The 23,630-nt window shown below is 42.4% G+C and overlaps 1 protein-coding gene across 5 annotated transcripts; it reads left to right on the top strand.

The window, feature by feature from the left end:
* The first annotated feature begins 1,167 nt into the window (after positions 1-1,167).
* On the top strand, positions 1,168-22,879 carry TMPRSS2 (transmembrane serine protease 2). Of its 5 annotated transcripts, XM_056327882.1 has the most exons (16): positions 1,420-1,571; positions 4,760-4,799; positions 7,614-7,769; positions 8,970-9,040; positions 9,855-10,050; positions 10,355-10,438; positions 11,840-11,959; positions 13,275-13,404; positions 14,523-14,633; positions 15,455-15,498; positions 16,151-16,325; positions 17,935-18,110; positions 19,085-19,180; positions 20,041-20,183; positions 20,739-20,891; positions 21,097-22,879. In XM_056327882.1, the coding sequence occupies exons 4-16, from the start codon at positions 9,026-9,028 to the stop codon at positions 21,106-21,108; spliced, it is 1,455 nt and encodes a 484-aa protein (XP_056183857.1). In that variant the 5' UTR covers positions 1,420-1,571; positions 4,760-4,799; positions 7,614-7,769; positions 8,970-9,025; the 3' UTR covers positions 21,109-22,879. The 5 variants fall into 5 exon arrangements, with proteins under 5 accessions (XP_056183858.1, XP_056183857.1, XP_056183856.1 ...); XM_056327883.1 differs by lacking the exons at positions 1,420-1,571; positions 4,760-4,799 and adding an exon at positions 1,168-1,357; XM_056327881.1 differs by lacking the exon at positions 4,760-4,799.
* Positions 22,880-23,630: the final 751 nt, after the last annotated feature.

The raw sequence follows: 23,630 nt of genomic DNA, 5'->3' as shown, positions 1-23,630 counted from the left end.
CGTTTTACTTCAGAAAAAAAATGTGGTGCAGTTCCTGCAACTGAATCCATACTGGAAAATTAGTGAATCTCACTGATTCCTTTTGGGAGCACATGAGTAGAAAGAGCCCTACAATATGGTCCAGCGGAAAAGCCTAAGCTAAAGATGTTTCAGCCAATACCCCTTATGTTTTTGTACTAAAGGGTCTGAAGATACATAGTTCTCTTTGAATATGCACATAGAGCTGGAAAAATATCGAAGGTATGGTCTTAGCTCCTTGGTGCACTTGGTGTAATTCCTTGGTATGTGTTTGAAAATCTAAACAAACCCGAAACACTTCTCATGCCGAACTTGTATATCTTGCTTTATCTGTAGTCTCCATACAGAGATGTTAAGTGTAGTATGCAGCAATATTGTAGCTCATTCAGAGCTGTTATTAAAATTGAGTGGAGTTTCTTCAAACACTTGTGTGCTTTTCCCAGTTGTACTCTGAGGTTTTGGGATGTAAGTAGATTCTTTTGCAGTGGAACTCAGCTTTGGCAGCAATAAACCTCACTCATTTGTAGATCTGCTTTACCGGAGAGTTACTGCAAGTCAGAGCTTTGGGCCAGAAGTTTTAATGATAGGGCTCCAGTGGGAAGGCACTTTATCAACAAAGTTACCCTTTCAAAATCACTTGAAATATTGTGATAACTGTAACCAGAAACCAGGGCTTGCAAGAAACCAAAGCAGTGGTGACACTGTAAGTAACGTGACAATTGAGACTGCAGTAATTTTTCAGAGTACCCCTTTATTAAATGAGACTGCAGTAATTTTTCAGAGTACCCCTTTATTAAATGAGACTGCAGTAATTTTTCAGAGTACCCCTTTATTAAATAGCCCTAAAAAGCAAAAGAAAAAGGAAGTAATTTCCATGGGCTGGGTATTCTATGAGCAATCTTTATCAGCACCTGGTGTGCCCTGCTCAGGGAAGCCTTTTGGCTCTTTATTTGCACACAACGCCCAGAAACGCAGGCTAATCAAGACTGATTTGCAAGTTCAAAAAAGGCACGGCCCCCCCCCCCCCAGCACCGGAGGAGTGCGGCACCTCTGCCCCCAGGGGCCCTTACACCGGCGGCACCGCCACCGCCGCGCCCCCTGGCCCGCGGGCCCTTCCCGTCGCTCCCGCCCGGCTTGTTTGCTCCGCAAACCTCCGCGGGGGGGGAAGGGGGAGCCCCGGTCCGGTGCGGTCTGGTTGAGGGCGGCTGCCGGCACCCACCGGGCAGGAAGGGTCGCCCGTGCCCCCCGCCCGCACAGCACGGCCAAGCCCCCCGGAGCGCTGCTGGGCGCCGTCCCCGCCCCCGGGCCGGACCCGCGGCGTCTCCCCGGCGGCTGCGGGGTGAGCGGAGCAGGCAACGTCCTCCTCCCCGCCCCCCCCCCCCCCCCCGGCGGCGGCGGTGGGAGTGGGAGGAAGGGACCGGGCGACGCATCCACCTGGCGGCACCTGCCCCTTCCCCGCCCGGTAACTCCTCCCCGGCCGCGGCGGCTGCTCCCGGCTCCCTGCGCCGCGTCCCGTCCCGTCCCAGCTCCGCTGCGGCGGGGGCAGCCCCCAGGTAAGCGTGGCGCTCCCCGGCCCGGCCCGGTCCGGCCGCCACCCCTCCGCTTCGGACGGGCCCTTCCCCGGGGCCACCGGAGCCACCTCCGGGGGCCGGGCGGCTCCAGCGGGCTGGGGGGCAGAGTCGCCCTGGGCTGGGGGGCGCCCCGGCCGCTCCGAGTTGGGCCTGCGGTTTTATCTTTTAATGAAGAACCTTCGGGTTTGCTTTGGGGGGAGTGCGGCGGGACCCCGGAGGCATCTGAAAACCCCCGTCCTGCCGTGGCGGGGGTCGGCGCGGTGCCCGGCGGGGAGCGGCGGGGCCGTCTCCACAGAGCGAGAAAAGGAGGCGCCGGCTGATAAAATCGAGGGGGCACGTAAGCTCGTCGGCTTCAGCGGTGCTTCCCGCTGCTTTACCCGGTCGCCCCCTTTCCGCACCCGGTTGGCGCGAAAGCGTTGCGCTTCCCCCGGTACCGGCGGGTGAGGCAGGGCGGGCGCCGAGGGCACCGGCGTGGTGAACGGGCGCTGTGCGGGGGGTGGCGCGGTCCGACGGGGTGCGGGGGGTGTTGGGGTGCGCCCAGCGCCCCGCATGCCAGCGCCGGCCCCCCTCATCCCTCTCGAGGTTGTCCATTCCAGGCCTTCATCCTCCGCTGACGGGAGGGGAGACGCGGCGGGATTAAGGAGCTTTTTCAAGGTCACAGAGTTGGGTAGTTGCTCCTACGGAGAATGAACTAGAACAACCGAGTTCTGGGGCCTCGTCGTTGTGTATTAATGTCACCGCTGCTTTGGTTTCTTGCAAAAGCCCTGATTTCTGGGGCTTTTTACAGTTATCACAAAGTGTAACTTTTTACAGTTATCACAATTTGTCAAGTGATTTTGAAAGGGTAACTGTTGATAAGAGTGGCTTCCCACTGGAGCCCTATTATTAAAACTTTTGGGCCTAAGTTCTGAATGCTGAAATCAGCCGTACTCCTCACATCCCCTCGGAGGGCTTTACCGATTCCCGTAGCTTACCTGGACCTCGCATTTCACCTCGGTTTTCTCGGTGGGTGGGTGTCACTGAATTCAAGACACCATTCTCACATTGTGCCTTTGTCCTACGTGTCCCTGTTTGCCCTGAGTAAAGTGACACTAATGCCGTTAGTGCTTTACAAAGAGCCAAAGGAAGCAGCTTCACCTCTGAAGGGTGATTTGCATCAGCTAAGGCAGTGTTAAGCGAAAAGAGAGGGACGTTGTGTGTAGCATAGATCAATGACACTGGGAAATGGTTGCAGTTGTGCTGTTACCTATGGGTGTCAATGTAAATGTAAAGCCAAAAGACAGGTGGACTAAGACAAAATTTTATGTCAAAGTAGGATTTAAAATGTCCTTTTTCCTTTTATTCTTAAACTGTTAAAAATTATACTGATACATAGGAAAGACAGTCTAGAGTAAATCTATCGTGGTAGTCTAGCCTGAAAATGGAAATAAGATGAAATTATGTTTCTGGATGGTGATGCAAAACCAAAACAAAATGGTATTCTAGGATGCTGGTCAAAATATTTCTCTTGGAGCTGCTGCTGCTGGAGATGTGGGTTCTTTCTCCTGTGTCAATCAAGGGTCAGTCCACACTGAGTAGCTCCAGTACTGTGACAGTAGCTCAGCTGTGTCCGTGCTGCTACATCCGTACTTCTGGCATGTCTTTGATGCGTGGATCCCTAAACCTTCTCTGGCAATACGAGTCTCCCCTGTGGAGTGAACTCAAACCTCTGGCCAGCAGGCTTGCTTTTCTTTCTTGTCTGCCATAGGCACCTTGGAAGTGGTTTACAGCTCCTCAGGATCTGTAGTTTGCAGATTGAAAACAGCTGACCTAGATGAATATCTAAATAAGTCTGATTTGTTATCATTCCTAGTTTTTGGTTTTCTGCAGAGTGGGTATGTAGTGGTATCATACAACATGCATTTGCAACTTGATTATGGTAAACAAGTATTCCTGAGATCTCTTGTTCCTTGTCAGAGACTGTCAGTGCCATAGAAAGAGACTTGATTTTTACTGCCAGAAGATGAGGTTATTTGCTCCTGCCATGGAAGTGGAAGGGCAGAGGCAGAACTGGGGAGGTAGTGTAGGAGAAGAAAGCATCCAGATGCCAGGCTGGCTGTTGCCGCATTTGTTCTAGCAGCATTGTGATCTGTGCACCTGAGGTGGTGCGTGCTGTGTGCAATGGCTGCCTCTGCAGTCGTTGCCTGACCAGTAGGTCAATCTCCTACCATACCAGTTCTCCTGGGCTCTTGGTCTTTTCTATTTCAGAAATGGCTTTTCCTGTAGGGTCTTCTGTCACCAATCATCCACTCAGCTACATAACAGCTTTTCAGCTTCCTTTTCCACTCTGCCGTTCCTTAACAAAGGCATGTGATGTACTTGTGATAGGCAGCGTTGCATGGTAACCTCTGTTTTCAGAGAAGACAAATAGATGATTAGTTGTAGTATAAATACAGAACCCTATAACTGTTTAAAATGAGTGCTACACTCAGAACTTTTTAATGCCTTTTTTTTTTTTTTTTTTTTTTTTTTTTTTGGATGTGGAAGTAGCATTAATCTTGGTTTGCCAGCCTTGGGAATAGGGTTGTGGACTTACTTGACCTACCGGTAGTGCTTTTCAAGAAACACTTTTTTTTGACACAAGTTGAGAAGTAGTTCTACGGTTTAATAATATTTCAGGAGCTAATGTAGAATAGCTTCAAGACTCTTAGGAGATCTAAGAATGCTGAGGCTCTGTTTCTGGCAACCTTTCATATAAATCTTTACATAGTCTTGTATAGTTCTTTGCAAGATGTGTAATGTTACTGCATAGGCACACAGAGCAGAGCTTGCCTCTATTGAGGTTTGCCAGAAGGCCAAGGACATTGGAAGAACCTGGTTCTGATGACTTTGAGACATTAGTTGCTCTTTGATTTGTCTTTGACCCCTTCCAGAGGATAAGTTTTACCCTGTGGAGTAAACTACATTTAATTTTTTAATCATCACAATAAAAATATTCAGTGCTATTTCCTGAAGAAGTATCAAGGAAATCGTGTTAATAAAATGAGTTGAAAATTCTTAGTTCCTTTCCTCTTTCAAACATAACTGAATTGGTTTTTTTTTAACCTTTCTATACTTAATTTGCAAGTCATGATTTTAAGGGCTGCTTGTTAAAACAGGAATCTCGAGCATGTTTCTTTTCTTTTGTCCAGGTGGCAGAGGCAGGAATTGCCCAGTGTGTGAAAAGATCATGTAAGTTAATCTGGAATCATCTCCTTGGCTTGTTTTCTTTCTTCTTCCACCTCCCCCCCGCCCCTGCTTCATACCGTGGTTATATTGTATTTAAGATTACGCTACTGAAACTTCGTGGCCATAAAATGGTTGGGAAGAAAATAATTAAATCATACTTCCTTTCTAGTTCTAGTCATCAACAAAACCTGTAATTGTTGACTTGCCCTTTTCTGAAGTTGAGCTTTGCACTGGAATTACTCATTTGCTGTCTTTGCAAAGTTTTGCCATTTTGTTCATTTGCATGTGCTGTATTTCTTTATCTGGATAAAGGGAACTGCCAATTTTTTTGGATGTGGCACAGAGTTAGTGTTGATGCAAAGTGGATGCTTTTATGCATCCTACTTTTAGAAGCTGAACTTGATTTCATACACTTGGCTTTTTACTGTTCTGTCCTCTCCCATCTTATTTGCATGTGGTTGCTTTTACGTAGGTCTAACTGTGAAGAACTAGTTTGGAGTTCTTGGTGGTGTTTTTTCAATTATTGGTACCTGTCATAGAGCTTAGCAAAGAGCTGACTGTGTTTCTATTTCAGGAAATAGCACAAAATATGTATTGAAGTAATATGTAAATGCAGGAAGTATACTGTTGCCAATATAAATTTGGTTTCATTGGCCAAGTTGAATTCACAGGGTTAGGATATCTGAAGGTAGTTATTCCATCCTGTTGACTTAGGCATGGAAACAACACATAGTGATCTCTATCTAAAAGCTTGTGGAAACTAATATAGCTGGTGGTACTTGTGGAACGCTGTGCCTCCAAAGCATGGTACTGTTCTTAATTAACTGTTATCACATGGTGTGTACTAAGGAAGTGCCGTTATTTCTTGCACAGAGAACTAGGGTAAAAGCCAGCAAGTCTGGTTTCATTAACAAAATCACAGTTAAATCTTTGGAGTTTCTTTGCCTTTCTGTTGCCTTTTTGGGATGTTGGCTGCTGGCTAGTGAAGGACACGCAGTATAAAGGAGTCATGACCTCATGCTGCTGTAAGGATGTGAAAGCGGAGGCTCACCTTCACCCACCAGTAGTGAGGTTGAGGGGGTTAGGAGGATGTGGCAATGAGGACCACTTACAGCCAAGCAGCACAGCTCTGTGCTTGGTGCTTTTCCTGCTCAGGAACAGTGTCTGTCACTGGTAGGGAGGAGAACAAGCCTTTTGGGGGACTAGTAGTCTATATTCAGTTAAGTAGGATGTTATCAAATGAAGTACAGATCAACTTTACTGGAACTTTTGCTTAAATATAGAGAAGAGATTTGCAGAAATCCATAGAAAACCTAAAAAAAAAAAAGCTATTGGATTAAACTTGTTTTCAATTAATCTAATATTCTAGATTTTTTATTGTTTTGTTTTTATTCTGTCAACTTTTATTGGAAAAAATGATGTATTTTTTTTAATCTTAATGATCCATGACAGAACTTTAATTATAACGCTCCTAAGGCATATGTGAGAAGAAGTTAAGATATTTCAAGTAATAGCTGCGAGCTGTGAGGTTTCACTGTATTCATCTGTATACTATGTCAATAACAGCTATATGTTTTATATTCTTATTATCACCTGTCATTAGAAAGAGTAGCATTATTTCTTTACTTTCAGTGCTGTGAAACAAAAACACACTTGATTTTGGGCCTTCTGTGTTGCTGGAAGTCCAAATGCTGATTCTGCTTCATCCATACTGGAGTAAACTGAAGTTCGTGAAATTCAGCAGCTTAGCTGCAATGGGTCCCTTTCGTTATTTGGATATACTTTTTTCCAAAGCCAGAAGATGTTATTAAGCTGACCTGCAAGGCTCTGGCTCCCTGGGTCCTGTCTCTTATACCTTCAAGCCTGCGGTTGGGGTGAGCTCCATCCTGGTTTTCTTTCCTGGGGATCTCGGTGCACTTTAACTCCACCAGCTCACTTTAAAGGACTCTTGAGATCTGTTTCTTAAGATGTACCCAGTACAGTGCCATTATAGCTTGGCAGACGTCTGGAGGATTGACTGGCAGTGGGAGGGAAGGATAGTGCATTCCTGCTGAAGTCTTCTGCACCAGAGTGGCTTTATGACACTTTTTTATGGGATCTATTTAAATCTCTCTGATGCATGTGAGGTGAGTTACGGGCCAGAGTATTGGACTGAGATAAGACAGACCAGTCTTTTCTAGCCCTAAAGTTGTCGGGATGAGGAGTGTTTGACAGGTTGGTCTGTTTCTCCATGACCCAGCTTCCTTACCTGTGAAGTTGTTACAGTATCCTTGATATATTTGTAAAAAATTTTGAAGTGTGTCAGTGATGTGTTTTTAAGAAAACTAGCTTATGTCATTATTGGATGCTACACATCAATTTCTGCCTTAAACGTTTACAAACTAATAGGACCCCAGTTGTTTTGGTTTAATCTGTTTTTAATACACTGGAAAATGTATGTACCTATGACTTCCCTGTGTTTCGTGGCATGATAATGGAAAACTTGTTAATCTCTTTCCCATCCAGCTTCTAATTAATAAGAGCTAAATTGGGAGTGGTGGTTCGAAGCCAGTTAAGCAACAGAGGTATTTTTTTCCTCAGTTCATTTTAGAAAAACACAACAAAAACAAAAAAAAACAACCCAAAAACCCTCAAAAAGACTGAGAAAGACTGAGGAAGACTGTCACCTGCCAATTTGCAAAGCCTTTCAAATATTAATGTTAAAAAATACTTGGATTTTTCTTTAGTCATAGTACCTGTTGGCTTACTTCAGAATCACCACTTCTGTCTGCCATCACTAAACTTCTTAATGCTTTCCCCCCCCCCCCTTCTTTTCAGATAACAAGGGACAAACCCCTCTTCCTGTGACTTGTTACTTGTCCTCTAAGTCTGAGCAGACCTGTACTTCCCAACTGCTGTGAAGAGCTGGATAAGAATGGATGCGACATAAAGCAGAAGTCCTGAAGCCTTAGTCACCAATCTGATGGACTTACTGTAAGTAGGAGTAAGACTTGTTTTTCACCTCTCTGCCACACAAATAAGAGTTCAATGGTGCATTATTACTTACTTTTTTTTTTTGCTAGCGCTAAGAAGCAAATACCGGAATTAGCCTGCCTGAACTGTCATGAAATATTGGCACGCTCAACATGCCAATCTGCTTCAAAGACATTTGAAGTTCAGTTTTGGTGAGGTGACACATTGGTGCAGATTCTGAAACATAACCTTATACTTGGAGGTGAATTATGCTGTGTCTTAATGCAACTGCTCTTTATAGTTGTGGCTTTCAAGAGGAGTCATGGCAGTGTGCCTGTGTGCAGGGTACTGCTCTGCAAGCTGCAGAAAGGTATTTCTCAGTGTGTGGCTGAGGTACTTCCTAAGGCTTTTTTTAATGTAGAGTAACATTATGAGAGGACTCAATAGATTAAATTATTTATTAAAATGATTGCTTGTGGAGGTGTATAACTGCTTGTTTTAGAACTGTGGCGGCAAACATTTTATGTTTCTTTTGTCTTTGCTGTTCTGTTGTTTTACTTAATGTTAATGTTTAACTTCAAAATAAACTGCTATATGCTTGAAACAGTGGATGTAGCTCCTCTTACTGTATTTGAAAAACTTTCATATTGGTGTGGAATATTGTTTCCCTGCTGTGCTTCTCTCTGGTTTTGGTGTGGTGGCTGCAACACACAACCAAGAAAACAACTGTTTGCAATGTGGAAGAGTGAAAAGGATATGACTTGTAGGGCTGATAGCTGTGGCATTATCAAATGAGTTAGCTGAATTTGTATTTCCTGATGCTTTTTTCACATTCTTGTTTCTGTGTCATAAACCTCAGAGTGATACATGAGTAAGTGTTGAGAGAGGCAGGAGGACCTGAACTTGGTACTGACACCATGTGGGTTGTTGCCAGGATATTCTTTAACTCTCATTCTGTCAGTGAGAGTGAACACTAACTTAATCTTCTCGGTGTGTGTGGAGCTCGTGTTAATGAATAGTTGCCACTGTATAATCCTCAAGGTTGTATTGAGAGGCTACTGAGATCTGATTTCATGCTGCACCTTAATTTGTACTGTCTCTTGAAATACTTCCATATTTTTTTTTCTTCCAGATTTGGCATTTTTCCAAAGGGAAAACTGACAAGAAATGTGGACAGAGCTTCTGGTTGTGATTTTCTGTTTGTTTTTTTTTTTAATATAGGTTCACGCTTTACTTCCAAACACTTGAATTGTTTTGGTACTGCTGACAAAGGAAAGATGACCTCTACTGTAGTAAGTAATGAAAGGGATTTATTTATTTTTTTTTTAATGAGGTGTTATTTCTTTACAAGTAACAGCTTATTGAGTGATGTTCTGGTTAACAAGCCTTTTAAAATGTGAAGTGTTTGTTGTGTTTCCTTTCTTGCAAAAAGGGAAAGACACCTGCCTCACAGTGTATAAGAGGCTTGAATTAGCTAGCATTTCAAGTGCTCAGATACTCCTGGTGCTTTCAAAGCTTATTTTGGAGGGATAGGTTGAAATGGCTTCTGATTAGTTCTTAAAGCTCTTCTGGGATAAATATTCCAGAACCTGTTGTAGGCCCGTGCATTTCAGAAATAGCTAGGTATATCTGGTGTTGTCATGGGGCAAAATGGGGCAGTAAGCATTTATCCTAGACCTGGACAGCTACAGACACAAAGGCTGTTACTTGTCAGCATTTCTTTCGATGATGGTACTAAGCCTAAAACTGTCCGTGCTGCTTATTTCTACCATCAGATGTTCCAGTGCAATGGTTTGTGTCGCCAGTGGGAGGGCTGGGCTCAAGAATCTTTCTTAGGTTGAGTTACTTTGGATCAGGAAACTGGTCTATTCATACGCCTTGAGTCTCACTCTCTGTTATTTTTATTATTCAAAGTACAAGGTATTAGGCATGTAAATTGGAGTCACTAGTATGTGTATGCATGCATGGTATATTTCAGCATTGCCAGAATTACTTAGTAGGGTTCTGAATGGAAATGGCATCTGAAACTTACTTTGCCCTAATTGCAGTCTTGCCTCTTGTTTTTTCATTTTCTCCTGTTCCCTTCCCCGGAATGTTCTCATTTAGAGTCCACAGCCATACTATGAAAATCATGGCTTTCAGCCAGAAAATGTCTATTATGCCAGGCAGACAGCCGGTGCTAACCCGTATCCACAGTACTTCTCAACAAATGCTCCGTCAGTGCCAAGCTATGTCCCAAGGGTTGCTACCCATCAGTCGAGTAGGCCAGTAGCACATTCGTCCAGGAGAACGTGTGCATCAAGTAAGTTTTGTTGGGATTTCTTACAATTTTAGACTTAAGAACTTCCAAAGTAAGATAACAAAAGGGATCTTCTCTTCCAGCTCCTGTATTGCAGGAGCCATCTCCCCATGGGTGAAAAAGTAATAGCTGGCTGAGATGCCAGTGAACAGAAACCTGAGCGATTTGGAGGAAGGATGGTAGAGTGGAGAAAAGTCTGTCTGGCAAAACATCTGTTTTTAATGTCAAGGAAATAAATAGTGCTGGTGGCTGGAAATCACCTGATTTGTGAACCTAATTTCTCTTTTTCTCCTTGCTTTCAATTCAGGTGTAAAGAAAACCATAGTTGTCATATTATCCATTTTAACAGTCATTTGTTGTGCAATTGCTGCTTTCTTCATCTGGTATTTTGGTAAGGTTCATTTTTTTTTTTTATTCTGAAAGAAAAGATTTTATTTAACTTGTAAAGTTAGAAATATACATTCTTATCTTCCATTTTATGCTGAATTAAGGACAGGAAAGTCTTCATTTACCTGCCTCCTGAGAGATGAATTGGTATTGCTTCTTAATGGCTCAGTTTTGCTTGTGGTTTGGTTTTTTTTTTCTTTCTTTTTAATGAATATTGCTGCTGTCATTATCCTTTTCCTTCATCAAGTAAATATGTTTTTGATGTTAAGTGATGTCATCAGCTTTTTGACTCTTCTGGAGTGGCTAATTCAGGTGGCTTCTCTGGAAAGCTTCAATATCTGGCAAAAGCTGGTGCAATACAACTGTACAGCACTGTAGCTGTTAGTAATGAGCAGTTTGACCTCTTGCAAGGTTTTTTGCACTGAGGGAAGCTGGCACATGACCGTGCATGGCCAACACATTCTGTGGTGCATGTCATTAGGGAAGTCACTGCTGTGCATCCTTTCTGAAATGGAACTGTTCCAGATTTGAGCTTCACTTAATTTCAAGTGGAGGAAGGAGATTGAAGTAAATCTATATACCTTCACTGCAAGAGCACAAATGATCAAGAGATGTTTTATTTTGTTAAAATGGGATCCCTTTTGGAGCAGAAGTAATTCACATCCATTTAATTGTTTCTGAGGCTTTTGTGTTGAAAGTGTTTTAATGTTGTGTGAACCCAGCCCGTCTCGCCACTGTAAGCTGTACCACAGATGATACGTTTACCTTGGAAGTCATCCCCGACTGGGGTGAATGAGCTCTGAAGCTGTGCTAGAGTAATTCTGTTTGGCTCAGGTGAAGTTTGTCTTGTGCTATCTTAGTTCCCTTTCAATGAAAGCCACTTTTCAAAGGAAACTGAAAAACAATTTGCTGTTTTTAGGAGCCTCTCCTTTCTGTTCTGTGCAGCAAAAGAAAGAGAGAAAGGATTTCATTTAAAACTTAGGATGACATTTGTGTTCTTAGGGGTTTTTTTTCTCACTTTGATTTATACAAGGTGAATGTAATATTGTTTTAAATGGCAGCAAAAGGATGCAATTGGAGTAATCTTCCTCCTTTTCTGTTTGCAAGTGTTATGCTTTGTCAGTGTAAGGCTGACTCCTTTTAGACAACTAATGGTGCTTGCTTATTCAGGGGAGGCGGTGGACAGAATCCAATCAGCTGCATAACTGACTTAATCTGACAAGTGATTTAAAGGACAGAGCAATACATCCTCTGTTGTGTCAGGCTAGGTCTCCTCCCATCTCTGAGTTTGAGTTCTTTCTGATGTTTTGCTCTGTGGAAGTGGAGTACTCCTCGAGAGCTGGCAGTAGACACCTGAGGCTAAGTTGACGGTCAGCCTAATGGCTATGTTGCTCTCTCCCCACAGTAGAGAATCGTTGTCTTGGCTCCTTAATAGAGTGTGGATCTTCAGGAGTATGCATGCCACCCTCGCAGTGGTGTGATGGGGTGAGCCACTGCCCCAACGGAGAGGATGAAACCCGCTGTGGTGAGTGCCAGCAGTCGAGGTGGGGGGCCTTCAGCCAGCTGCAGGAGTTTTTGAGCATATTGCCTTATCCAAAGCTCGCCTAAGTTACAGCCCGTTTTAGCTTCAGTTATATCTCTAAAATGGTTTAGGATGTTTGAGCGCTTTGAAGGCTATATCTATAGATACTCAGTTTGTTTCCAGTCCAATCAAAAAGCTGAAACAAAATGACTGACTTGAAGGTTTGAGCTGGCTTAACATTGGATGAGTTTTTATAAATACTGCCTTTTAATTTGAATGGGGTTTGTGCAAAACTGAATCTAATGTTGTCTCTGGAATGAACCACCATCGTCGACTTCTTAGTGGAACTTGAGATGATAACATAAATCTGGTGGTCTTCAGTCAGGCTTGTCTTTTTCCACATATTTTGCATTCCTTATTCTCCCAATAGTACTTCAACTACTTCATAACTCCTTTGTGTAAGAAAGCCTGGTCTGATCAGTGGTTCCAACTGAAAATATGCCGAGGGAAGCTTTAGGGCACAGCTGAAGGTGGAAACGTTATTCATTTGTTCATTCAAAAGGTGTAGCATGTTGTTTCTAACACCTCTGTTATGCCAGTGCCACTCTGGAAAACTCTGGCTGTGCTGCTCTTCTCTTTTGAGAAACTTATTCTGCACATGCCTCCTGCAGGGTTAGCATTTACTGGCATACGCTCTAAAGCTGTTTCTTTCCATTTAGTTGAATAATGTATTTTTGGAGAAGCTTGTTCAATCTGTTCTTTTGCTTGAGCTATTTTATATTAGTTTTTTGTGCAAATAAATACATAATGGGGCATAGAATGTCAGAGCTAATTGTTCCTTCTTGCATTCTTGCTCTACAAGTGCTTCTCTGAATAAATTCAGCATATTCATATGTAATACGAAATATATTACAATAGATTGTATTTTATTTATACACAATACATGATATATTAAGAAATATATCATTGCGTAGATAAAAGGTAAGAAAAGATTGGCTATTGCAATCTTCCTCAGTGGTAGACTGAAAGAGAATTTTGAGCATAAAAGCTGAAATGAAAAGATGAACACTATTTTGTACACTTGCAGTTTTAAACTGGTAGTTCTTTTCAGTTGCCTAGACAAAAGGATTAAGTCATTGTGATATTTCTGTCTACTTGATATTTACTCAGAATTTTCTGAGTAGAAGGCAGCATTAAATTAACACTAGTTATACAAACAAGCATATGTTACAGGTAGCAATACTTTTTAAGTAGAGAAAGAGTGGTAATATAGCGTGTGGTGTTCTTGGTTTCTTTTTACTTCTTCCTTTTCTGGCAGTTAGACTTTTTGGACCAAACTTTATCCTGCAAGTTTATTCACCTGTCAGCAAATCCTGGTATCCTGTTTGTCAAGATGACTGGAATGATGATTATGGGAGGATTGCATGTAAAGACATGGGCTACAGTGTGTAAGTCTAACCTTTGTCAGCCTTTGCACATACATAGAAAGGTTAAAATTTCCATCTTGCTGTTTTTAAGAGTGCATATCTCAAACAAAAAGCAGCTGGCAATCTAGTTTGTGTGAACCCGGGTCAGTCTGATTTTAATGATGGCAGCTGTTAGAGAATCAAACCAAAACATTGCTCCAACAAGTGACAGGGACCGGCATGCATGCAGTAGGTAGGTGGTGGGGTCACTTGTATCCAATACATTAATTCACAGCCATCTTCCAGAGCTTGCTTCAGATCATTATAATTGCTCAGTAACATGCAGTCTGACTTAATCTGTCATCACCAGTATTACATGGAAAACATTGATCTTCTGAGGACACAAATAACACCAGCTTGTATGGAAGACTGCTGTAAATAATTATGCCCCTGAGTGCTGCCCATGTTCTCCCCACATAACGCTGTAGCCTAAATTCTTCTGTGGTTGAAATATTTGATGTTGCCTCTCTGTGATACAGTTGGCAAATACTTCTGTTGTGTGTGGAGTAATGCAGTGAATTTATTGCCCAGGCAGGCAGAACTTGGGTGTGCCCGTGCTGCATTGTGGTGGTCTGAATTCAGGTCTCTGAACGAGCAATGACCCCAGTAGTTCCAATTCCAGTAAGACAGCCCAGCAGCAACTATGCAGAGTTGGTCCTCAGCTAGAAAGCTTGGCAGGACAGCAGCACTTGATACCCCTCTTGCCATCCCGCAGAAATGTGGCTGTCATGACTTACTGGACTTGGACTTTGCTATGTTGTGTAAATGTACCAGCAAAGGCATGTCTTCATCTTTTTTTGTTTTGTGAGGCTGAAGATTTCTACCAGGCATGCATATTAGATAAAAATATTATTTTAATCTAGAAACTCTTTGATGGGAAATGGAACTTGAAAAATGTTTAAAGAACCTGGATCTCTGACACTGTACTACACCACTAGGATTCTGTGTTTCATTAAAAAAAAAACAAAAACCAACAACCAAAAAACAAAACCCATGTTTTTTGGTGTTATTCATATCAGAAGATCTAGCTTGGCACAGTTTATTGTTGCTTGCTTGAAAATGAAACAACTGGGTTTCATGATGTACTTTCTGTTTTGCAGGGATACGTATTACTATAGTCGAGGAGTAGCAACTGAAGTCGGCTCTAAGAGCTACATGAAGCTGAACACAAGTGCTGGGAATATAGACTTGTACAAAAAGCTGTATAGCAGGTATCTTTGTTTAATACAAACTTCTTTCCTTTAATCAGGGGTCTTTTAGCTGTTGTAAAAGGTGTAGCTTCTGCCCATAGCATAATGCAAGTACATCTTTCAGTGGGGATTGTTAGAGGGAAAGAGACTTCGTTTTTAATCTGATTGCAACAACGGCTGTCCCTTCTGTTTAAAAACACAGCTGTCATTTTTCCGTCCTTCCTCTCTTTTAAAAGGCAAGATGTCCCATCCTGTTCTCTCCATGGTGTCTAGAAGGTTGCCGTGTCAAAGATACCTTTCTGAGGCTCTTTGACCATCAACAGGAGTTTCTGTATGGTGACAATAGCTACCAACTGCTACACGTTCACAGCAGCTGGTGCGGGTTTTTTTTATTTGTCACGTGAACACACACTTTCACTGTGGAAAGTATCATTCTTATTCTCATTAAACAACTCGGAAGTGTCTAGTTTCTAAACCTGTAGACTGCTGTGCCTGCAAAGTTCCTGTTGCTCCCTTGTTTAGAGTCTTCTACAACTACTTCATAAAATCAGCTCAACTTTTTCTCATGCTGTTCTTCATCTTGCTCCTCAATAGGCTTACAAACCTTTTGTATTGGTGACTGCAGTCTTCCACATGGCAGTTCTGGTGAATGCCAGAAATGGTGGAGGCCAGATGGTTCCTGGCAGGGTAGCTGGAGAAAGTGAAGAACCCTCAGCCAGGAAGATGTGGGTGAAGGCAGGGCACGTAGCTGGAAAGGGTAGGAAGCAGCTGGAGGGTGAACTTTACCCACCATTTGCTTCATTGTGTGTCTAAAATCCTGGGGTTTTTTATTTCTATCGCAGTGATTCCTGTGCATCAGGAAATGTGGTTTCTCTGCGCTGTGTAGGTAAGTGACTGTGTTTCTCAAACTTCTGCTTGTTCATGCTTTGAAATGCTATGGATGGAAAATCCTTTTGAATCTGCATAAATAATTACGATCTTTTGATGGCAGATGATTAAAATCTGGTTCCCATTTTTCAAACGGTACAGTTTAAGGAACAGGGTGGGAGACAGACAAGGAGTTACTTTTGTCTTTGCTGCACCGGTCCCTTTAAATGACTCTGTTGCAGTGAGGCTCTGTAGTCCTCACCCAGCAGCCATGGTGGGATGTCTGTGGTGCACCTGCAATGTGCCCACGGCGGGAGCAGTGCCTTCTTGACAAGGTGACTCCTGGCTGTCATCTGTTTTGTTGCACAACACAAAGGCGGTTGTCTCTGGGGCTTGCCAGAGGTGCCTTAATACCACGTTTAAAGGTGTAATGAGCCACTGGTTTGTGGTGAACCGAGGGCAGCAGTTGCCAAATCTTGATGTTTTCAATGTGAAAGGGCTCCAGGCTATGGGAGACTTGGGCTTTTGGTGTCCAGGGCAGGGGCCCAAGCTGTGGCATAAGCAGTGCAGAGATCGGACACGGGGTCTGTGCTCCGAAGCCTGAGCTGCAGAAGCCATCTTCCAGACCAGCTCGCTCTTTAACTGATGCCTGTGTGTAACTGACTCCTTAGACTGTGGCCTGCCCACTAAGAACGTGAACATTATGAACAGAATTGTGGGTGGCAGCGGAGCGGTGCCAGGACAGTGGCCGTGGCAGGTCAGCCTCCATGTGCATGGCACCCATGTCTGCGGGGGCTCCATCATCACCCGTCAGTGGATAGTGACAGCGGCGCACTGCGTGGAAGGGTGAGTCTTGACCCCATGGGGCACCAGAGTGACCAGCTCATTCCTTTGTCTCTGGAACAGCAGTTGTTCTTGCTTCAGGCTGAAATGCACAAATTTACCTAAGTCTCCCAACTTTCTGCTTTAAAAATAAATTAAATACCATTCCTCCCCTCTGCCTTGAATGCAGGTGCTAGGTGTGCAGTCTTTTGTCTATGTAGCAGTATGATTTTCAAGTAGTAAGGGAAAATTTCTTCTGGAGGAGGCTGGCTGCAGTTCATCTGTCTGCTTTCTACAGGAGGAAAATCTTACTTTACTTGTTAAAGGTGGAAATTAAATTGGATGGTGGTGTTGGGCACAGATACCTACCCAATTTAAGAGGTAGACTGAAGGCACCAAACTTAATGCCAGGCAGGACAATGTTTTCATGAAGATGCTGAATTAACACTGTGAAGAAAAACAAAGAAAAGGAAAAAAACCCCCAAACCTTCAAATATCGCACAACTGTAGATATGATCAATTTAAAGATGCCTGTGCCATTTATTTCCTTGTATCTTCATGCCACGGGGTAGTAAAGCCCAAGTCAGTACTAAAGGTAGATTTATACCTATCCAAGGAGCACTTTACATGGGCATCAACAAGAAAAATAGCTGGTGCTTTGTACGCTTTTAACCTATAAAGGAGAGTTGAGGTGCTGTGGTACCTTGTGTACAGTGTCAGAATATGTTTAAAAGGTGGCTGCTCCTGTTGGAGGGAAAACCCACTAAGTAAAACCATTTGTAATGGTTGGTTGGCCGGATCACAGTTTGAGGCTAAGCCAAGGAAAAATAACTTTGTCCCTTAACCTTGAGAAAGGAATGCAAGTGTTTATTTTTATGTGATGATCTTATCCCTCCTTTGTTTGCTGATTTAAGCTCTGTAGTATGCAAAAACTTTAGGAAAGGCAACCAAACTGCAAGCTGTAGCTGGCAAAAAAACTCGTTTTCAGTCCTGAATTTTTTTTGTGGAGGGGAGATGACTCGCAAGCACTACTGCCTTGGAGTTCTGGAGGGAGTTTTAACACTTCTGAGAAGTTTTTTGTATTGAGCCTTTGTAAACTGCTGGAGCAAGAGAGACTGTTTAAATTACATTTAGTTAGCATACTTAACATTAAAAAAAAACCACACCAAAACCGAACAAAACAACCCTGGCATTTTCATGTTAGTGAAATTCCTTCACTAGATCATGTTTTTACTAATATTGCCTTCTGCTGCCCTTGAGTGCCTTGGATAGTACATGCGAGTGATACTGCTGACATGTGAGACTTCAGAAATAACTGCTTGATCCCTCAGCCTTGGAAATCAATAGACTTCAGTGTTGCAGTCTCAGACTATAATTTGCTGTGCTGAGTGATAGTGATACTTAACCCATTTCAAAGATTTTGATATATTTATGAAATCAAGAGTCAAGCTTTCCCAAAGTCAGATGTCTTGCAATTTATTTACCTTGTTTTTCAGAAATGGTAGTCACATGCATGTGCGTTCTTGGTTGCATGTGCATTTGGCTGCTGTTTCTGAAGACAATTTTTTGAAGGTTATAATCCATGGCTCATTATCAGAGAATCAAACATTCTAATCTTTTGTTTATTCTGTAGACGATTTTCTGACCCGTACAGCTGGAGGGTTTATGCTGGGATTCTGAATCAGGATGAGATGCTCTTAAGAAACGGATACAGAGTGCAACAGATAATTTCCCATCCAGATTATGATACAGATTCGAAAGACAATGATGTTGCCCTTATGAAGTTAGAAACACTGCTGAGTTTTACTGGTATGTATTCTGCTCTTCTTAAGGCAAAAGTCCAATGGCAATGAGCACATCTTTTAAAAATATTGAAGTTTGTCAAGAAATCCTTGTGATATGGGAAGAACAAAAAATGTGGGTAGAGACAGAGGGCACACCCTTTGATTTTCTAAGTAGGATTTATTTAAATGTGGTGCCTGATAAGGGAGTTTAGGCTCATCTCAACAATTCACTTTTATGCCGGAACGCTGTATAGTGCTTAAGTTTTGCCATTCCTGTATGTGCAGACTCCGAATATAATGGTGGAGCAGCTGACTAGACTCTAAACCAAGTTATGTCAAATAACAATTGGGAAAAAAACCAACACCACCACAGACAAATGTTAGAAAATGTTCCTTTCTTAAAAGTAGATGTAGGTTGTTTGTAAGCAATCAGTGAAAAATAGAGGACAAACCATTACTTGAAGTGGTTTTAGTGTACAGGTCTTTTATATTTCAGTGCATCAGTTTAAAGCTATTAGTAGTAATCTGGAGGGTCTCTTCTGCTCCTAAGAGCAGGGAGATTGTCTGCCAGGTTTTTGTTTCACACTTCTTGTGTATAGGTATTGAATCCTGCTTGCGTGATTATTTTCAGCAGAGTTTTGCAAAGAGAATGCAGAGAAGTAGTTGTCAGAAGTTTTTCTTCTTTGTCCTCTACTGATCAGAAGAGCTGGTATTAATTGTTCTAGTTAGCGGGTCGAATTGACCTAAGAACAATTAATTGTGCTTGTTCCTCATTTTGAGGTGAGGATTAGGTAGCCATCTGGTAAAGAGGGGCTGGTAAGCTTTCTGCCGCTGCATGCATTGCACAGTATTGCTTGTCTGCGAGGAAGGTAGAGTACAGAGAAAATGTGTGGTGTATAGGTATTGAAGTGGTGGCTGTGTTGAGATATTTCATATACATTTATTTTGAATTATGCCTGGACATCTGGGATTACTGATGCTACCATGTTTGTTTTGTAGATACTGTACGGCCAGTTTGTCTGCCTAATCCAGGAATGATGTTCCAGCCTAATCAGCAGTGCTGGATATCTGGGTGGGGAGCAGAGTACCAAGGAGGTAAAGAGTGGCTCTGGAATGTTTTGGTCTTCTACATAAACCGGTCCTCTTCAGTCTGCGAATAACTGTTGGATGAGCTGACTGGGCAGTTTGAGCCAGATCTGTTGATATGCTATTTTTTCACCTATTTACATATTTACACAGGGCATTCTGTCTCAAAACAAGTTGCGATGTGTTGCATTCAGCAGACCGAAAGGAACCTCAAATCAGTATGGGGGGCCAGAACTATTCACACAGGAAACAATCCTGTGCTCCTGCTAGCAGGGCCACATCTCCTGTAAGGAGGGTAACTGTATGCCAAGCCACTCCTCTGTGGATGTGGGAGAGGGCAGGAGCCTGTCCTTTGGTGGAAAGCTACAATAGCATGATGCAAGTTAAGTCTGTAAGAAGTGAAAAGGAAAGGGAGGAAAGGTTTCTCCCAGCATGAGAAGGTCCTGGGTGTGTGGAGCTGTGTGTCGGGGAAGCTGGATCCTGAGTATGGGAACTGCTGGAAGCTTGCGCTAGACCATAAAACTGTGGGAAGGTCCTCTTTGCCTCTTGCAGACTTCATGTGCGTTTAATAGCCCTGTAGATAACACAGTTATTCAGAGTTGATTTGGGGCTGGAGTAGGCAGGTAGGTGCCATGTTCTCTTGCTTTGCACTGACAGCAAAGTAGGGTAACTCACTGACTTCTTGGAAGGGAGTTTCGATGTCACAGTTGTCCCTGTGCAATGGTTCATACATTTTGTGTCCATCCCGATGTTTCTAGTAAGTTCATTTCACCTTGAACAGTGCTAGTTGCTGGGATCTGTAATAGCAACATAATATGATGTTGTTCTAACTTTTTCTTTGTCTGTTTTTGTGCATGTTTCAATTTTAGGTAAAACATCAAATAGCTTAAATTATGTTATGGTGCCCTTAATAGAACATTCTAGGTGTAATTCTGTCTCTATCTATAATGGCATGATTTTGCCTACAATGATCTGTGCTGGATATCTAGGAGGAGGAGTTGATTCCTGTCAGGTAATTATTCCTAATTAACACCTAATAACAATCTCATTATTTTTGTGGTCTTACTAGTAGTCTTTTTTAATTATCTATTAACTACAAACAGATCCTACTTAAAAAAATTAACATTTTGGTTGGGCTTCTGGTTAATTTTGTGGTGCATCCCTTTAAAAGGGAGAGCTTTTGTATCATCTTCTGAATGGCTGCCAAGTTCTCACTGAATACCCAGAGAGGGTGAGGCAGTCTTTTTTTAATGCTTCGAGGATGTTTTGTTATCTGGTACTTGGAAGTGAGCGAATGCTCTTCATAATCATGGCAATACCCTAGCCTTACGCTTGTGAACAAGAAAGTCGGTAATGCCTATCTCATTTAGTGCTTTGGGCAAACAGTTTTCATCCCTATTGCAAGCAGCCATCATTTAATCTGTAATTGCCATCGCTTTTTTTTTTTAGTGACTCTCTTAAAATGGTGGTTAGCTTTTATTGAAACTTAAACTGTATTCCTGAAGTGAAATGGGTTGCATCCTTCCTGGTGGCCAGGTCACTAATAATATGCTTGTATTTTGTGCAGGGTGACAGTGGAGGTCCGCTAGTAACTAACAAAAACTCTGTGTGGTGGCTGGTTGGAGATACCAGCTGGGGAACTGGCTGTGCTAGTCCCAATAGACCTGGAGTCTATGGGAATATGACTGTGTTTACAGATTGGATTTATAAAAATATGCAGGTAAAATATTTGGTGGGTGGTTTTAATAATTTTAAATGTCCCAAATTAAAAAATGATTTTATTTATAAAAATAAGTACATGTGACATGTCTGCTAATGAAGCTATTCTGCTGAGAAGCATCCAAGTAATTGGTAAGGTAGTCTGTCAGCCTGTCAGCAGAACTTTTGAACCTTTGTTTTTTGTTTTGTTTTTTTTTTTTAAACAGGCAAACAGATGACAATACTGTCTGTCCTTCTTGCTGACTGATGTTTCTGAGAACAAGAATAAATGAAGCCATGGGTGCCTGGGATATTTATTCACAAATGATTTTTTTATTTCCTCTTTTGAATTTGCTTTTTAAAAGTAACATGAAGAATTGTACACTCGGTTCTGTGCTGGCTACAGTGACTGATCTTAATCAGTGAAGGATTATCACAATGAGCACCTTTCTTCTTGTGGTGCCTGGCAGAAAGTTGTTCTGTCAACTGCTTGCTGAAATGTCTCTTCTGTAGTTGAGTAACTTTCACTTGATAATCAGGTACAGGCTTACAACAGCAATTTTAATCACAATTTAATTTAAGATTTTTGTGGCAGGATACTGAGACAGTTTGTTTAGTAGTGTTTTAAATTAAATGTTAAGTAATGTGAACATTGAACCTCTGAGCTGCTGGTTAGCAATTTAAAAAGAAAAGAACGGGTTTTGGTATAGACTCAGAATGGTTTGGGTTGGAAGGGACCTTTAAAGATCATCTAGTCCCAACTGCCCTGCTATGGGCAGGGACACCTGCCGCTAGACCAGGTTGTTCAAAGCTCCATCCATCCAGCCTGGCCTTGAATGCTTCCAGGGACAGGGCATCCACAGATTCTCTGGGCAACCTGTTCAGTGTCTCACCACCCTCACAGTAAAGAACTTCTTCCTCGTATCTAATCTAAGTCTTCCCTCTTTTGTTTAAAGCCATTGTCCCTTGTCCTATCACTACATGCCCTTGTAGAAAGTCCCTCTCCAGCTTTCTTGTAGGCCCTTTTAGATACTGGAAGGCTGCTGTAAGGTGTCCCTAGAACCTTCTTTTCTCCAGGCTGAACAACCTCAAATCTCTTAGTCTTTATTCACAGGAGAGGTGTTCCAGCCCTCTGATCGTCTTTGTGGCCCTCCTCTGGACTTACTCCAACAGGCCCTGCTTCTGTTGGGGGCCCCCTGAGTTGGACACAGTGCTCCAGGTGGGGTCCCATGAGAGTGTGGTAGAGGGAAAGAAATATATATGAAGGGAAGTTTTCATGCACTACAGTAGAAGCACAGGAAAAAAATACAGTATATTCAGGTAGTCAACAATCCTCAGGATCTTGACACAGCAGTCATCCAAGTTAATTGTTCAAAGGACTGTCTCAGTAATTAAAAGTGTCGTTCTGCCTTAAGCTGCTCTGAACCCAAAAGGGGCAAGACCTGCCAGTCACTCTTAAGGTAGGCTACCGAGAGGGATATTGCAGTGCTGTAGCAGAAAGCAGGGAGTTACGTGTGCCGAAGGTGCAGTCCCTGGCTGTGCATGTCAAGATGACTCTTGAACTCTCCCTGCTGTGAAGGGCAAAAGGCAAAGTATTTCAGTAAGGCTGTGTTGCAAGTGATAGACTTCTGGTTGCAGATGCATGTCCAGAGGATGGCTGTTTTGTACAAAGAAACCCAAATCCGTGTTTCTGCGTAACCAGATGAACTACCTCATTTATTAAATTTGGCTTTTAATTCCTTAGAGCTCTCCTTTATGTATCTGCATGTTATGTTTTTAGTAAAATGTCATTAATATCAGAGTGCCACTTCAACTGGGATTTTGAAAATAATTTATAATCATAGTACAGAGGATCAAAAAGCCATACCAAGTCACTTTTTTTTAAGGAGGAGAAATCTTTTGAATGAAATGACTCTACTAGCCTTGTCTTCACTTTTGGTACTGAAATGCAATTATCTTCCATGTAAACACTGCACCAAATAAATTTTTTTTTTTTTTAAAAAAAACCAACTAGTCTTCATTAGTAGTGGTTTGTATCTGTTTGCTTGGATTTTTAATTTTTTTGGAAGCAGTTGCTGGATTCAGTGTCCTAAGTGCTTTGAGGGTCTTATTTTAAACAAAGCAAAAGAAAAACAACACGGGAGGGTGATCCAAGAGATTGTTTTGAGTCCAATATCTCAGTTCCTTGAACAAACTCAGGGAAGGAGAGCTGGATGTGCAGGAATGTTGGATGTCTTTAGTGGCTGGGTCTGATGAAACCATTCTGACTTGTGAAATTGAATTAAATAAGGAAATTTAGCCTAAAAGGCAGTGAGTTGAGGGAGTCACACCCTGTTTTGTTATTAGTATCATGCTGCCTGAAGCAATATGTACTTGCTTGTCTTCTCTAGGTGTGAGACACAGGATGTTTTCAGTAGCACGTGAGCATCGTGTGAGCCTTGGGGGATACCATGAAGTAGCCAACAAGTTTAAAGTACTTTCAAAACAGAAATTAAATAAATTAAATCATTACAGTATCAGGGTTTGCTTGGGGTTTTGGTTTTGGTTTTTTTTTTTTTGTTGTTTGTCTGTTGGGGTTTTTTTTGTTTTCTTTTTTTGCTTCTGACCTGCAGCACTGCAGGTCAATAGTAGCAAAACAGAATACTGACATGTGGAAAACTGGCTGTAGTGCTAAATAGGGTTAATAAAGCTGTATGTTGTACTGAGGTGAATGCTGTGCCACAGAAGTCAGCCATCTGCTGCTGCAGTTTCACGTGAGAGG

Source organism: Falco biarmicus, chromosome 2 (genome assembly GCF_023638135.1).
Source record: "Falco biarmicus isolate bFalBia1 chromosome 2, bFalBia1.pri, whole genome shotgun sequence".
Taxonomy (NCBI): Eukaryota; Metazoa; Chordata; class Aves; order Falconiformes; family Falconidae; genus Falco; species Falco biarmicus.
The sequence above is the reverse complement of the archived record's forward strand: the minus strand, read 5'-3'. Positions and strand labels throughout refer to the sequence as shown.